Raw genomic sequence first — 13,632 nt, 5'->3', positions numbered from 1 at the left:
ATCGGGTCTGTGGGCTCTTGGTGGTTGCGGTAGGTCTCGCTGCTGCTTGTATGTAAAAGCAGTTGTTTTTCTATTGCTGCTGATATTTAAAGCAGGTAGATTGATCTCTTAAACGGGATATAGGGGGAGGAGCTCACATGCCTGGCTGGATCGGGGCAAGGGCTCCTATTATAGGCAGCTGGTCTTGCTGCTACTTAGGTGTTAAAGCAGTTGATCTTCCTAGCGGACTGCAGGAGGTGTGGAGCTCACACTCCTGTCATGATCTGGTCTATGGGCTCTTGGTAGTTGCGGTTGGTCCCAATGCTGCTTAGGTGTAAAAGCAGTTGTTCTCCCACTGCTGCTGATATTTAAAAGCAGGTAGATTGATCTATCCAATGGAATGCTGGGGGAAGATCTTATATGTCTGGCTGGATCGTGGCAAAGGGTTCCCGGTAGTGGCGGCTGGTCCTATTGCTGCTTAGGTGTAAAAACAGTTGATCTTCTTATCGGATTGTAGGGGGGGCGGATCTCACTTTCCTGGCAGGTTCGGGTCTGTGGGTTCTTGGTGGTTGCGGATGGACCCGCTGCTGCTTAGGTGTAAAAGCAGTTGTTTTCCCAATGCTGCTGATATTTAAAAGCAGGCAGATTGATCTCTCCAACAAATTGTATGGTGAAGAGCATACACATCTAGCTGGATTGGGACAAAAGCTCTCGATAGTGGCGGTTGGTCTTGGTGCTGCTTAGGTGTAAAAGCAGTTGATCTCCTACTTCTGATGATATTTAAAAGCAAGCATATTGATTTTTCCAACGGAATGCTGGGGGAAGAGCTTACTTGTCTGGCTGGATCAGGGCAAAGGGCTATCGGTAGTGGTGGCTGGTCCTGTTGCTGCCTAGGTGTAAAAAACTGTTGATCTTCCTAGTGGACTGCAGGGGGAGGTGGAGCTCACACTCTTGGCTGGATCGGGTCTGTGTGCTCTTGGTAGTTGCGGATAGTTCCGCTGCTGCTGAGGTGTAAAAGTAGTTGATTTCCCACTGTTGCTGATATTTAAAAGCAGGTAGATTGATCTCTCCAATGGACTGCAGAGGGAGGAGCTCACATGCCTGGCTGGATCGGGGCAAAGGGCTCTTGGTAGTGGTGGCTGGTCCTGCTGCTGCTTAGGTGTAAAAGCAGTTGATTTTCCTAGCGGACTGCAGGGAAGGTGGAGCTCATATTTTTGCAGGATCGGGACTGTGGGTTTTTGGTGGGTTGGTCCCGTTGCTGCTTAGATGTAAAAATTGATCTCCCACTGCTGCTGATATTTAAAAGCAGGCAGATTGTCCAGGGAGAGGAGCTCTGCACTCAAACTGCCATCCTCCTCGCCTCCAAGTTCCGGAAAATAACTCTCAAATTTACCTCTCCCTCCCTTATGAAGCTGCATTAGGCTTTTTTATTGCCGCCAGCAGCAGCAATATTAGCTCCGACGCTCATAGAATTTCTATGAACATCAGAGATAATACCATCACAGCCGGTAATAAAAAAGTCTAACACAGTTTAAAAAGGGGGGGGGGTTAATTTTTAGTTGGTTTTTCAATTTTATAATTTCAATTATAGTGTTCCGCAAAAAAACATTGGCTCTGCTTAATGCGCAGCGGCAGTGGCAGTGGGGGGATGGGAGGGATAGAAAGATGCTGCACAGGGGGGTGGGAGGAAGGGAGGTATAGAAGCTTCAAGGGTTCTGCTGCACAAGGGATGGGATGGATAGAAGCTGTAAGGGTTTTGTTGCACAGGGGGAGGGAGGGAGGGATAGAAAGATACAGCACAATAGGATGGGTGAGAGGGGAGGAAAGATGCTGCACATGTGGTGGAGAGAAAGGAAATAGGAAGAATTGAGGTGGAAGAGAGGAAGGGGGAGATCATCATTGTACATGAAAAAAAAATAAGACCTATTGAAAATAAGACCTAGTGCCTTTTTTGGGCCCAAAATTAATATAAGACAGTGTCTTATTTTCGGGGAAACATGGTAAGTGTGTGCTTATCTGCAAAAGAACTATTCTGGTGCACACAAGTGACATAGCTTGTAAATGTAAGGGGAGTGTACACATGGGCAAGCACATAACTTACAAAATACTGTAAACCATGCACATCGCTGTCACATTTATGTAACTGGACTTATGCTGTCGGGGTTCGGATGGGAGGAAAAAATGGAAGGGTCGGTGGAGGGTGCATGGGGGGGCGATGGTGTGCTGCTACCAGCGACTATGGCTTATTTTTGGGGGTAGGGCTTATATTAAGACCTACCCCGAAAATCATGCTAGGGCTTATTTTCGGGGAAACACGGGACATGTGCAAGGGTAATTTTGCTCTTGCAAGGACAGCACAAATGTGGATACCAGGGCTGAAGATCAAAGGATTGTGGTGCCCTGAACCAACTGTTGTTTTTGCACTCCCTTCCTTGCCATACTAGTGTCTGCATACCCTCATTAGCTCCCTTCTAGCCAGATTTTCCCAGCCACCTGCATAACCCTGATTCACCCTAGGAATCCTGGGAGGCAACGATCAGGAGTGAACCCCACTTGCTCCTCCCTCAGCGGCACCATTGACCTCAAGAAGTCTTACTGCTACTCTCTATTGCCCCTTGCCTATCTCCCATCCTAGCCCTCCTCAATCTCTTACTCAGCTGGCCAGTTATTCACTTCATTTGATGACTGTACTTGAGTCAACTGGATGCCCTTTTCTGTTCACATTATGTAATTCACATTATGTAATTCCTTTCTCCCTTTAGTAATTTGAGATTATAAACAACCTAGATTTGCAATTAGTTAAGGTGGTATAGCAAATTTTAAATAAACTAGTACTGCTAGGGGGTTCAAGCTGCTATATAAGGGAAAAAGGTCCTTATATGGCAGCATGAACTCTAGTGGTAGTCCATGCTCCCTCCAAGGATTGGCTTGGAGTATGCAAATTTTTTCTCATGTGAGTGACAGGTTCTAACAAAAAAAAATTTGTATGTGCAACAAGTTCTATAAAACAAAATCTGTGAGCGAATTCCTAAAATGTATGAGCAATTGCTCAAATGTTCAGCTTAGAAGGAACATAGGTGGTAGTATCAAGACTGCTGTCAAAGGTCAGTAGTACTATTTTGGAGGCAGCAGCTGCCAGACCAGGAGCAACTGGAGATCATTTCTGCCCTTGATGACCCCACCTCCACCAGGATCCCTGAGGTGAGCTGGGGTTCTGGGGGGGACAGGAAGATGGGGAGAGGAAAAGGAATAGAGGTTAGAAAGGTGATGGACTTTGGAGGCAAGGCCACATTGTGGTATTAGATTTGAGGTCCCCTGAAGGATGGGATTCCAGGAAATTTCAAGAATAGTAACTATCCCAATGTTTCAACAGGTACAAGTAATTGTGCCAGCTGTACACCCTTGTTACTATGTCTGATGAACCAGTAAGGAAGGTTTTTGGTGCCTTTGAGCTTCGGTGTTCAGAACCAGTGCTTAAGGCATGAGCCAGCTGAAGCCAGTCCTAGTGAGCATCCAGCTATAGAAATGCCCTTTGTAAGAGCAATGGCTTTCTTCAACCAAAAAGGAGGAATCAATTGAAACAGACATTATTACCTTCCTGTTGTAACTGAGCCAAGAAAAGTGCAAGGTATGTATCCGATATTAGCTCTGGACCCGTCAGAAGAGAATTCAAGTTAAACCACTGAGAAAAAGAAAACAAAGGGATCAATAGCAAGTACTTTTTTTTTTTTTTTTGGTAAATCTTTATTCATTTTCATATCTTACAACATGTGTATGATAATCAATCAGAAAAATTTTTAAACAAATTACTTGACAATCTTACTTATAAACATTAAAGTATAAAATAATCCCTTCCCACCCACCCCATCTATTAATAATAATTCAATTAGCAATTATCATATTTCCCAATCCCACCCCACCTATATCTTATATAAAACAAGGTGTTTAAGATGTCTGATCATTAGAATATGTAATCAATGGCCCCCAAATCTTTTTAAAATTGTGATAATTTCCTTGCTGTATAGCAAGCACCCTCTCCATTTTATAAATATGGCATACTGAATTCCATCAAAAGGTATAATTAAGTTTAGTATAATCTTTCCAGTTTCCAGTAATATGTTGAATGGCAACCCCGGTCAATATTAATAAAAGTTTATTATTATTTGCTGAAATTGGGCAAATAGCAAGTACTTAAAGCCACTACATTCATCGTTTCTTAAGGTACCATCAGACTCCGTTTCATCCAGATCCGAGTTATACATGCTAGAAAGGTTCTCACATTACCCTGAAGCTTGGCTTTTTCTGCAAAACTTGATGGATTTTTGTGCAGACACCCTTGTGCAATGCTGCCAGAGAGGAACCAAAAAGGACTGTGTCAGGATACTTTGTGTGTGCTTGTGTTGTCGATGGTGAAGACACTGCAGCACAGGCAGTTAACACGTGGTGTGGCATAATAAAAAAAAAAAATAATGGGGCTAGTGAAGAAGCCATAGCCAAAAGTTTGATAGGTGACCATAGAAATGTCTGGCACCTAATGGCAAGTCTGAGGCCCTAAAAAAGATTTTACACAAGAAGTAAAAAGGAGATAGAGGGCATTGAAAAGTTGTGGTGATAATAAAAAAAAGCACTTGGCTAGAAGGAAAGTAGTTGAACTTTTAAAAACTACTATCCTCCGACAATGGCTCGTTAGAAACTTGGAAATCAAATATATAAAATTTTTTACAAGTAAAATAAAGAAGGGAGAAACGAGTCATGATAGATGTGACCCCTGGTTTAAGTGCCATATGAAACATGAGCACCTAAGAATGTGACAGGAAAAAATTCCTGTATCCACTTACTTTAATATAGAAGAGGGAACATGGGTAAAGAGTATAGATGTGCGGTACTCTAAGAGATTGACGAAATCACTTCTGAGCCAGAGACATCAACTAAAGCAGCGGTCTCAAACTCGCAGCCCATGAGCCGCATATGGACTCCCCAGGTGCTATTCTGCGAGAATTCACGGGAGCCAGTAAGGAGCAACGAGCAGCTGGGTCAAATCGTGCGCCTGTTCGTGCTTCTCAGTAACTGAAAAAACTTGCGGCAGCCATTTAGCAGCGGGGCAGTAGAGGTATGAGGCTAGGACAGGGGGGGGGCAGGGGGCAGAGCCTGGTGGCAGCCTGCAATAATTTTGGAAGGGGGTTTATTGGCTCAAATATAAACCGGGAATTTTTTGGCCCAAAAATCCCGGTTTATATTTGAGTATATACGGTATGCCCTTGTTGAGAGATCAGTACTGGCTACTAACTGCAAGAAAAATAAAGTTTAAGATTTTTTTTAATTTTTTTTTTATTCATTTTTATAACTTACATCAAGTGTAACAGGAAATAACATTTGAATTGTAAAACATCACTTGAATTGCTATAATATCATCTGAAAATCATGAAATTAACCACCCTTCCATCCCTAATACATCAAAAATATTCATATATTATATTAAACATTATATTATATGATTTAATAAAATATTAAAAACAAAAAAAAATACCAACCCACCCACCCATTCCCATCCCCTCATTTCAATTATCTTATTATGGGAAAATGTTTATTACTCATTACAAAAGTCTGTTAATGGTCCCCAAACCTTTTGAAATTTACCAAAATATCCTTTCTGTATTGCTAATGTTCTTTCCATTTTATATATATGACATACAGAACTCCTCCAGAAACTGTAATTTAATCTGTTCTGATTTTTCCAATTGAATGTAATCTGTTGAATGGCAACTCCAGTCAAAATAAATAAAAGCTTGTTGTTATTTTAAGAAATCTGACTTTTCGCTCTCACTGACATGCCAAATAAGGTAGTATCATATGTCAAGGCCACCGGATTTTCTAACAACCTATTTATTTGGGTCCATATCGATTTCCAAAATATCAATATAAATGAACAATAGAATAAAAGATGATCTAATGTCCCAGCCTCGAGATGACAGTGCCAACATCTATTAGACTTAGAGCTAACTAATTTTTGTAAACGAACAGGGGTCCAGAAAGCTCTATGTAAAAGAAAAAACCAAGTTTGTCTCATAGATGCAGACAATGTACATCTCATCCTCCAAGACCAAATTCGTGTCATTTGAGACGCAGTAATTTAATGCTTGATCTCAATGCTCCAAATGTCCCGAAGACCAGTTTTTGGTTTTTTTATTTACAAGTCCAGATATTAATTTATACCACTGTGCGGCCTGATGTCCCATGAAATCTACCTGAAAGCATAAGAATTCCAAGCTATATTGATTATTGAGATTTTTCCATTCAGGGAACCCTGCCTGAATGGCTTGCTTCAATTGCAACCATCTAAAACTTTGTGATTTACAAAGACCAAATTTATTTTGCAACTGTGAAAACTCAAGCAACTTACCATTAGATAATACATCTTCCAGCGTACGTATACCTGCCATCATCCAATGCTTCCAGAATGGAGATGGCAAATTACAGACCAGTGAGTCTCACATCAATAGTGAGCAAACTAATGGAAACCCTAATCAAACGCCAATTGGATAAGATCATGGACGAGGAGAATCTACAGGATCCCCGCCAACATGGATTTACTAAAGGGAGATCCTGCCAATCCAACCTGATCAGCTTCTTTGACTGGGTGACGAGGAAGCTGGATGCTGGTGAGTCCCTGGACATCATCTACCTGGATTTCAGCAAAGCATTTGATAGCGTACCACACCGCAGGTTGCTGAGCAAGATGAGTTCTTTAGGCTTGGGCGATACATTGACCAAATGGGTTGGGAACTGGCTTGGAGGTAGGCTTCAGAGGGTAGTGGTGAATGGTACCCCCTCTGAAATGTCAGAGGTGATAAGTGGAGTGCCACAGGGCTCCGTCTTGGGCCCGATCTTGTTCAACATCTATATAAGAGACTTGACAGAAGGGCTCCGAGGTAGAATAACATTATTCGCTGATGATGCCAAACTAAGCAATGCAGTGAGCAAAAGCACAACAGACAAAAATTCAATGGCAGACAATATGATGCATGACCTACTTCTACTGCAGCGCTGGTCTAGGTCCTGGCAACTCAGTTTCAATGCCAAAAAATGCAAAGTCATGCACCTGGGAAGCCGAAAACCATGCAAGATTTACACCCTAAATGGCGAGATATTGACAAGAACTGAAGCAGAAAGAGACTTAGGGGTGATTGTCAGGGAAGACATGAAGTCTGCAAATCAAGTAGAGCAAGCTTCATCCAAAGCAAGGCAAATCATAGGTTGCATACGCAGGAGTTTCGTCAGCCGTAAACCTGAAGTCATTATGCCACTGTATAGATCCATGGTGAGACCGCACCTAGAGTACTGTGTGCAATTCTGGAGGCCGCATTACCGCAAGGATGTGCTGAGACTGGAATCGGTCCAGAGAATGGCCACTAGGATGGTCTCGGGACTCAAGGAGCTCCCATACAAGGAGCGGTTAGGGAAGTTGCAGCTCTACTCACTCGAGGAACGTAGAGAGAGGGGAGATATGATCGAGACATTCAAGTATCTCACAGGCCGCATCGAGGTGGAGGAAGATATCTTCTTTTTCAAGGGTCCCACGGCAACAAGGGGGCATCCGTGGAAAATCAGGGGCGGGAAACTGCACGGTGACACTAGGAAGTTCTTCTTCACTGAAAGGGTGGTTGATCGCTGGAATAGTCTTCCACTTCAGGTTATTGAGGCAGCAGCGTGCCAGATTTTAAGGCCAGATGGGATAGACATGTGGAATCTATCCGCAAAGACAGATAGGGAGGGTCATTAGAGTGGGCAGACTTGATGGGCCGTGGCCCTTATCTGCCATCTACTTCTATGTTTCTATGATTTAAAAATTTAAAATATTTATGCCAACACACTGAACACTCTTCTCAGGTATTCCTACCTACCAGGACTCTATTCTCATTTCTTATGCTCCCACACATTTGCTGAAGTCTTTTCAAGGAAACATTTAAAATATTCTCTCCCATTGGGTTCTATAATTTGTCCACTCATGTCACACCTGCTCCTGCTGCCTCACCTCTACTTTATTTGTATTTATTTTCCCAAGGCAGGTCACAATAAAGTACATACACAAAGAGAATCGCATACATTACAATAAATAGAACATCAATAAAACATAATAATGATAACGTAAAGCCTCCTAAAATTACAAAGAGGTTACCAGCACCTTGCATCAAAAAACTATAGATCAAGTCTTATATTTCATCTTACAGAAGTGTTTCTTTAACATTTTCTTAAAACTACTCAAACTTGTTTGCTGTCGTAAATATCGACTCCCGAAGACTCACACATGAAAACATGTGAGCTCTAGATGCAGCTAGCCACAGCTGTTTCACTGTCGGAATATGTAGATCATCATGAGTCACTGAGTGCAACATGACCTGTGGTTCATATGGCAGAATGCTATCCATCAAATGCTATCATACAAATTGACGGTCCTGCAGGTACCTTGAACAATAGTACCCTGGCTATCAATATTGCTGTATTGTTCACCTGTTGTGCAGTTTTTTTTAATTTGACTATGTTCATCCCTCCCTTTTGTCCGCATTAATTGCACTTTATAAACTATCATGAAATCACTTTTCCCCTCCTTCGTGTGATGCTCTTCTATGGTGTTAAAACTGTGTTGTAGTCAATATTGTGCTTTTATGTGCTACTTGGACTGTAACCTTGACTGATGGCTAGTACCGTATTTTCACATAGATAACGCGCACACGGGTATAGCGCGCAAAAAACACATATTTATGTACATAAATTTTTATATACCGCGCACACCTGTATACCGCGCATGCTGCCCGACTCTCCTTTTGCCCGCCCCGACTCTCCTTTCCTCCTTGAAGTACTGTCCCTACCCTGAAAGCCTGATGTCCCCCCCCGACGTCCGATTCACCCCCCCCCGCTCGCACCCCCACCCCGAAGGACCGCTCGCACGCACCTGCACCCCCACCCGAAGAACCGCTCGCACCCCCACAGCCTCACCCCCCTCCCCCATGGAGAAGCTGTCTACCTTGTTTCCGGATGCCAGCGAGCCCAGCTGTTTTCTCTGCCGGCGGTCCCGCCCCTTCTCTGAGCCCTGCTGCGCTGCTTTTTCTTCTGGCGGTCCCACCCTTTCTCTGACATCAGAGAAAGGGCGGGACCGTCTGAAGAGGAAGCAGCGCAGCACAGGGCTCTGAGAAGGGGCAGGACCACCGGCAGAGGAAGCAGCTGGGCTGGCATCCGGAAACAAGGTAGACAGCTTCTCCATGGGGGAGGGGGAGAGGCTGTGGGGGTGCGAGCGGTCCTTCGGGTGGGGGTGCGAGCGGTCCTTCGGGGTGGGAGTGCGAGCGTTTCTTCCGGGTGATGAATCGGGCGTCGGGGGGGGGGGGGGGAAACTATGTAAAAAAATTTTTGTACAACGTGCTCACGCGTAAAACGCGCAAGGGTATGCGCGGTTTGTAAAAACCACGTATAACGCGCGCGTTATATGCGAGAAAATACGGTATATCAAATAACAAAGAAAGAAAGAGATATTAGAATCACAAAGATTTTTCATGTGTACAGTACAAATAGACATTCTACTGCATTTTACCAACTTAATAAGTGAGCAAGAGAGAATAAAATCATCACCTGTTTTCCTAACTTTCGAATTGTAAACCAGTGCTCCTTATAATTACAAATAAATGCTCTTTCATTTCTGTAGAAAGAAAACATACAGGAATTATACTGCTATCCACATTTATTATGTTTTTAACTTGTACCTATAGTAGTGGTATAAGCTGAAATGAAGTCCCTGCTCCTGCCCCCAACTATGGGTGAAAGAAGATACATACTTTTTCCCCCCCCTATCAAAAGTTAAATGATGTAGAACATGGCAAAAACAATTTATTTTTATATATATTGCTGTGCTGCTTCCCTCTGCTCTAGCTTTCTCTAATAAAAGTATTTACTTCTAGCAGCTGGAGAAGTACCTCCCACTGCCGGACCAAAGTCTTGCAATACAACAACACGGTTTTATGGTTATCATCATGAGACTTTGGCTCCAGAAGCAGAAGAGATTTCTCCGACTGCAAGGAGAAAGTATTTTTACTAGAGAAAGCTGGAGAGAGGCAGGATGGTAGAAATTTAAAAGTACCTGAATTTACACCACTTAGGTTATAAGTGGTATATAAATACTAAAAATAAAATAAATAAATCATATTTGCCATGCCTCAGTTTTGCAGCTGCCTCACCTTCAAGAAAGGTGAGGTTATTTTTTGGATAGAATTTACACTATTACCTGTGGTAATTCTTTACTGAACTGATAATAGTTACATGACAACCACTAAAAGAACCATAGATTGCAGGAACTTATTTTTAAATGATTATTTAAAAAGTTATTTTCACCTACCATATCAGTTAAGAGCAACATAGGACTTCAAGGTCAATTTATAACATAATGAGGCATGTTAATATATACTAATGTAGAGAAGTTACTCAATTTGTACATAAGTATCCAAATTGTGGGCAGTAATTTTATAAGAGGATAACTATGTGAAAGTAACAAAATGAACTATGTGAAAGTAACAAATTGTTTTTGTAAAGAAGAGAGATATTTATTAGCCTTTTTAAAATAAGCACCAAGAACGAGCCCCAATGGTGTGCAAATTCTCAAGCATAAATTTACATCTGCTCTGAAGGTGGTGCAAATATGTTTATACTTTATATGTACCCATGGATTCATAAAAATACTTGCATGCATTCAATTCTGTTTCTGCTCCATAGACCATACACCATCTTTTCAGTGAATACACTTATAAAACTGCACAGCTGTATACATGTGTTTATAACAGCCATTTAAATGTGTAAAGGAGAAATTATGTCTTACCTGAAAACTTTCTTTTCTTTACTCAGCGTCAGCAATACTGTTCTGAACCAATGTAGCAGGTGGAGGTACAGAAAACTGAATTTTGCCAGTGACATCACCAGCATAAGCTACAATCCAGTATGCATCTGCACACGCAGCAGAAGGTCTCTTTGTAGTGCACCTATGCCACAACCACTAAAGCTGCAACAATAAAGTGTGCAAAATACCACAGAGTGGCATTTGCTAACCTGCATATACCAGGATATAGCCAGATCATAGAAATCCATTTGGCTGCCATTCAAAAAATTAATTTCTCTTTTTTGGGGGGAAGCACAGAGCACACCAGAACCCTGGGCCGAAGTCTTTCAAGGGCAGGCCTTCAAAACAGTGTCACTGACAATTTCTCCTTTCTTAGCATCAACTCCACTATTCTGAACAAATGGGATGCATGAAAGCAGATTAGGCGGAGGGAAACAATACCCCCCCCAAAAAAAAAAAAATAATGACTGCCAAAGTCCATGTGAGCTCTGCTAGCACATCCAATTTGTAGTAGTTAGAAAAGGAATGAAGTGACAACATAGTTGTTACCAAGCAGATCTCCTCAGGGGATACCACCCAGGCCTCCACCCAGAAAGCGGCCTTAGCACAAATAGAATGGGCTTAAGAGCTCCTGAGACACTGGATGATTTTTGCCAAACACAATAGCTGTCTTCATCAAGGCTGCCTGGCCCTTCTAAGGACCATAGAAAGGTACAAAGTGATGGTCCGAGAAATAAAACTCTTTGAGCAGAAACCACCAAACATCCAGCTTGTAAAGCTTCTGATCCTCCAGTGACAATCCCTGAGGCAAAAAGGAGGGCAAACAAATCTCCTGATTCACATGGAATGGAGACACCGCCTTTGGAAGAAAGGACACAGAATCTTCTAAGAAGAGATAAGGATCCCGACAAGACAGGGCCTGTGATTCTAAAACTGTCCTAGCAGAGGTAATGGCCAAAAATACAGTCTTGAGAGTAAGATTCTTGATGAAACTCAAACTGAGCCTTAGACAGCACCTGAAAGACCAATTTGAAGTTCCAAGAAAGAATAGAAGGACAAAGAGAGGTACGCAGATGTACCACCCCCTTCAAAAACTGGGCTACCTCTCTGTGCAAATCAAATCAAAACCTTCCCTTGAAAGCTAAACAACACAGCCATTTGGACCCTTAGGGAGCTCAAGGCCAACCCCTACTCCAGGGAGATAAGGACTGTTCCCCACACCAGGATAGGGACATAGAAGATTTCCTGGAGTGAAGCAAGATGGAAGTCACTGGGGGGGGGACCCATGCTTCTCTAAACTGTCGCCTCTAATAGCTATACTGTAAGCAAAAAGGGAATCTGGAACTTCATCTCTACTGGCCCTTCCTTGCCTGAGCAGACCCTAACTCTTGGGCAGTGGAAGCAGGTTCTCCACCAGCAAGACACCAGGGATCTGCAAACCAAGGTCTGTGGAAACAATCTAAAGCCACAAGCAAGGCCAGATGAAGATAATATGCAATCCTGAGCAACAAGCGGCTAGTGAGAGGCCACGGACAGAAGATATAAGAAGGCTCCATGACCCTCCTCTGACTGAAAAGGTACTCCACCTTTGCATTGGCTTTGTAAGCCATCAAATCAAACTGAGGAGGTTCCCAGCAGTCCATAATGAGCTGGAAGGCCTCAGAGTCCTAGCTCCCATTCTCCCGGATCCAGGAGAGAGCATCTGAGAAAATCTGCCTGCACATTGTTTTTTCTTGCAATGTGGACTGCTGAGAGAGACTGCAGATGCATCTCCACCCAATGACATTCACCACCTCCAGGGCCCCTGGTTCACCATGGTCGTTGATGTATGCCAGCTCCTTGGCGTTGTCTGGCATCACTCAGACCACTTTCCCTCTGGAAGATAGAAACTGCCATCTGTCATATTGAACAAGATACCCAGATATTCCAGGGACTGTGCCAGAGTCAAATGCCTCTTTCAGAAATTCACTATCCAACCCAGGTTCTGAAGAATTTGGACCACCTGAGATATTGATTGTTCTTCTTTGGAGAATGATGGAGCTTTGATCAGCCAGTTGTCCAGGTATAGATGAACTTGTGAGCCCATTTTGAGCAGGTGGACAGGTGGTGAACGTGCGAAGAGCAGTCGCCAGGCCAAAGGAAAGGGCAGAGAACTGGTAATGATTTTCCAGGACATGAAACCTCAGGAACTTTCTGTGGTCTGGAAATATGGGAATATGTAAATAGACCTCTGTCAAATCCAGTGAGGCTAGGAACTCCCCCAGAGCAACCACCACTATGACAGACTGAACTGTCTCCATGTGAAAGTGCGTAACTTTGAGCGATGCATTGACATAAAATCCAAAATTGGTCTCCAATTGACTGAGCCTTTCTTTGGCATGATGGAGTATCAGCCCAAGCCCGAATCTTCGGGTGGCACAGGCTCTATGGCCTGAATATCCAACAACCTTCTTACCGTGGCTTCCACCCTGACTACTCATTCTGGTTATCCCGCTGGGAAGTCCATAAACCATTCCTTTAAGGGCCATGCAAATTCCAGCTTGTATCCTCTCTGAATTATTTCCAGTACCTAGCAGTCTGACGAGATCTGTGCCCAGGCCTGCCCGATGTCCAAGAGCCATCTCTCTATCTTGAGGGGAATCACTCTAGACCTGCGTCATTGTGTCTTTTTGGAGGTTGAAGCAGGATGGGATCTGGAAGCCTGGTTTTGCTTGGGCCCTGAGAACCTCTATATGGATCCTTGGAAGGATCTCTTGAGAGGCGGCTCCTCCTGAGTA

General features: G+C 43.2%; 1 protein-coding gene across 5 annotated transcripts in view; it reads right to left on the bottom strand.

The window, feature by feature from the left end:
- ATXN3 (ataxin 3) overlaps positions 1–13,632 on the bottom strand; it is a 98,268-nt gene that overhangs the window by 52,101 nt on the left and 32,535 nt on the right. For all 5 annotated transcript variants that reach the window (XR_004540173.1, XM_033952818.1, XM_033952820.1 and 2 more), the window contains 2 exons: positions 9,601–9,667; positions 3,574–3,661 (listed from right to left, as the gene is read on the bottom strand). Coding sequence is in view for 4 of the 5 variants with exons in the window: in XM_033952818.1 (XP_033808709.1) it covers positions 3,574–3,661; positions 9,601–9,667 (155 nt within the window). In the remaining variant the exon portion in view is untranslated. The remainder of the gene's footprint in view (positions 1–3,573; positions 3,662–9,600; positions 9,668–13,632) is intronic.

Source organism: Geotrypetes seraphini, chromosome 7, assembly GCF_902459505.1.
Source record: "Geotrypetes seraphini chromosome 7, aGeoSer1.1, whole genome shotgun sequence".
Taxonomy (NCBI): Eukaryota; Metazoa; Chordata; class Amphibia; order Gymnophiona; family Dermophiidae; genus Geotrypetes; species Geotrypetes seraphini.
The sequence above is the reverse complement of the archived record's forward strand: the minus strand, read 5'-3'. Positions and strand labels throughout refer to the sequence as shown.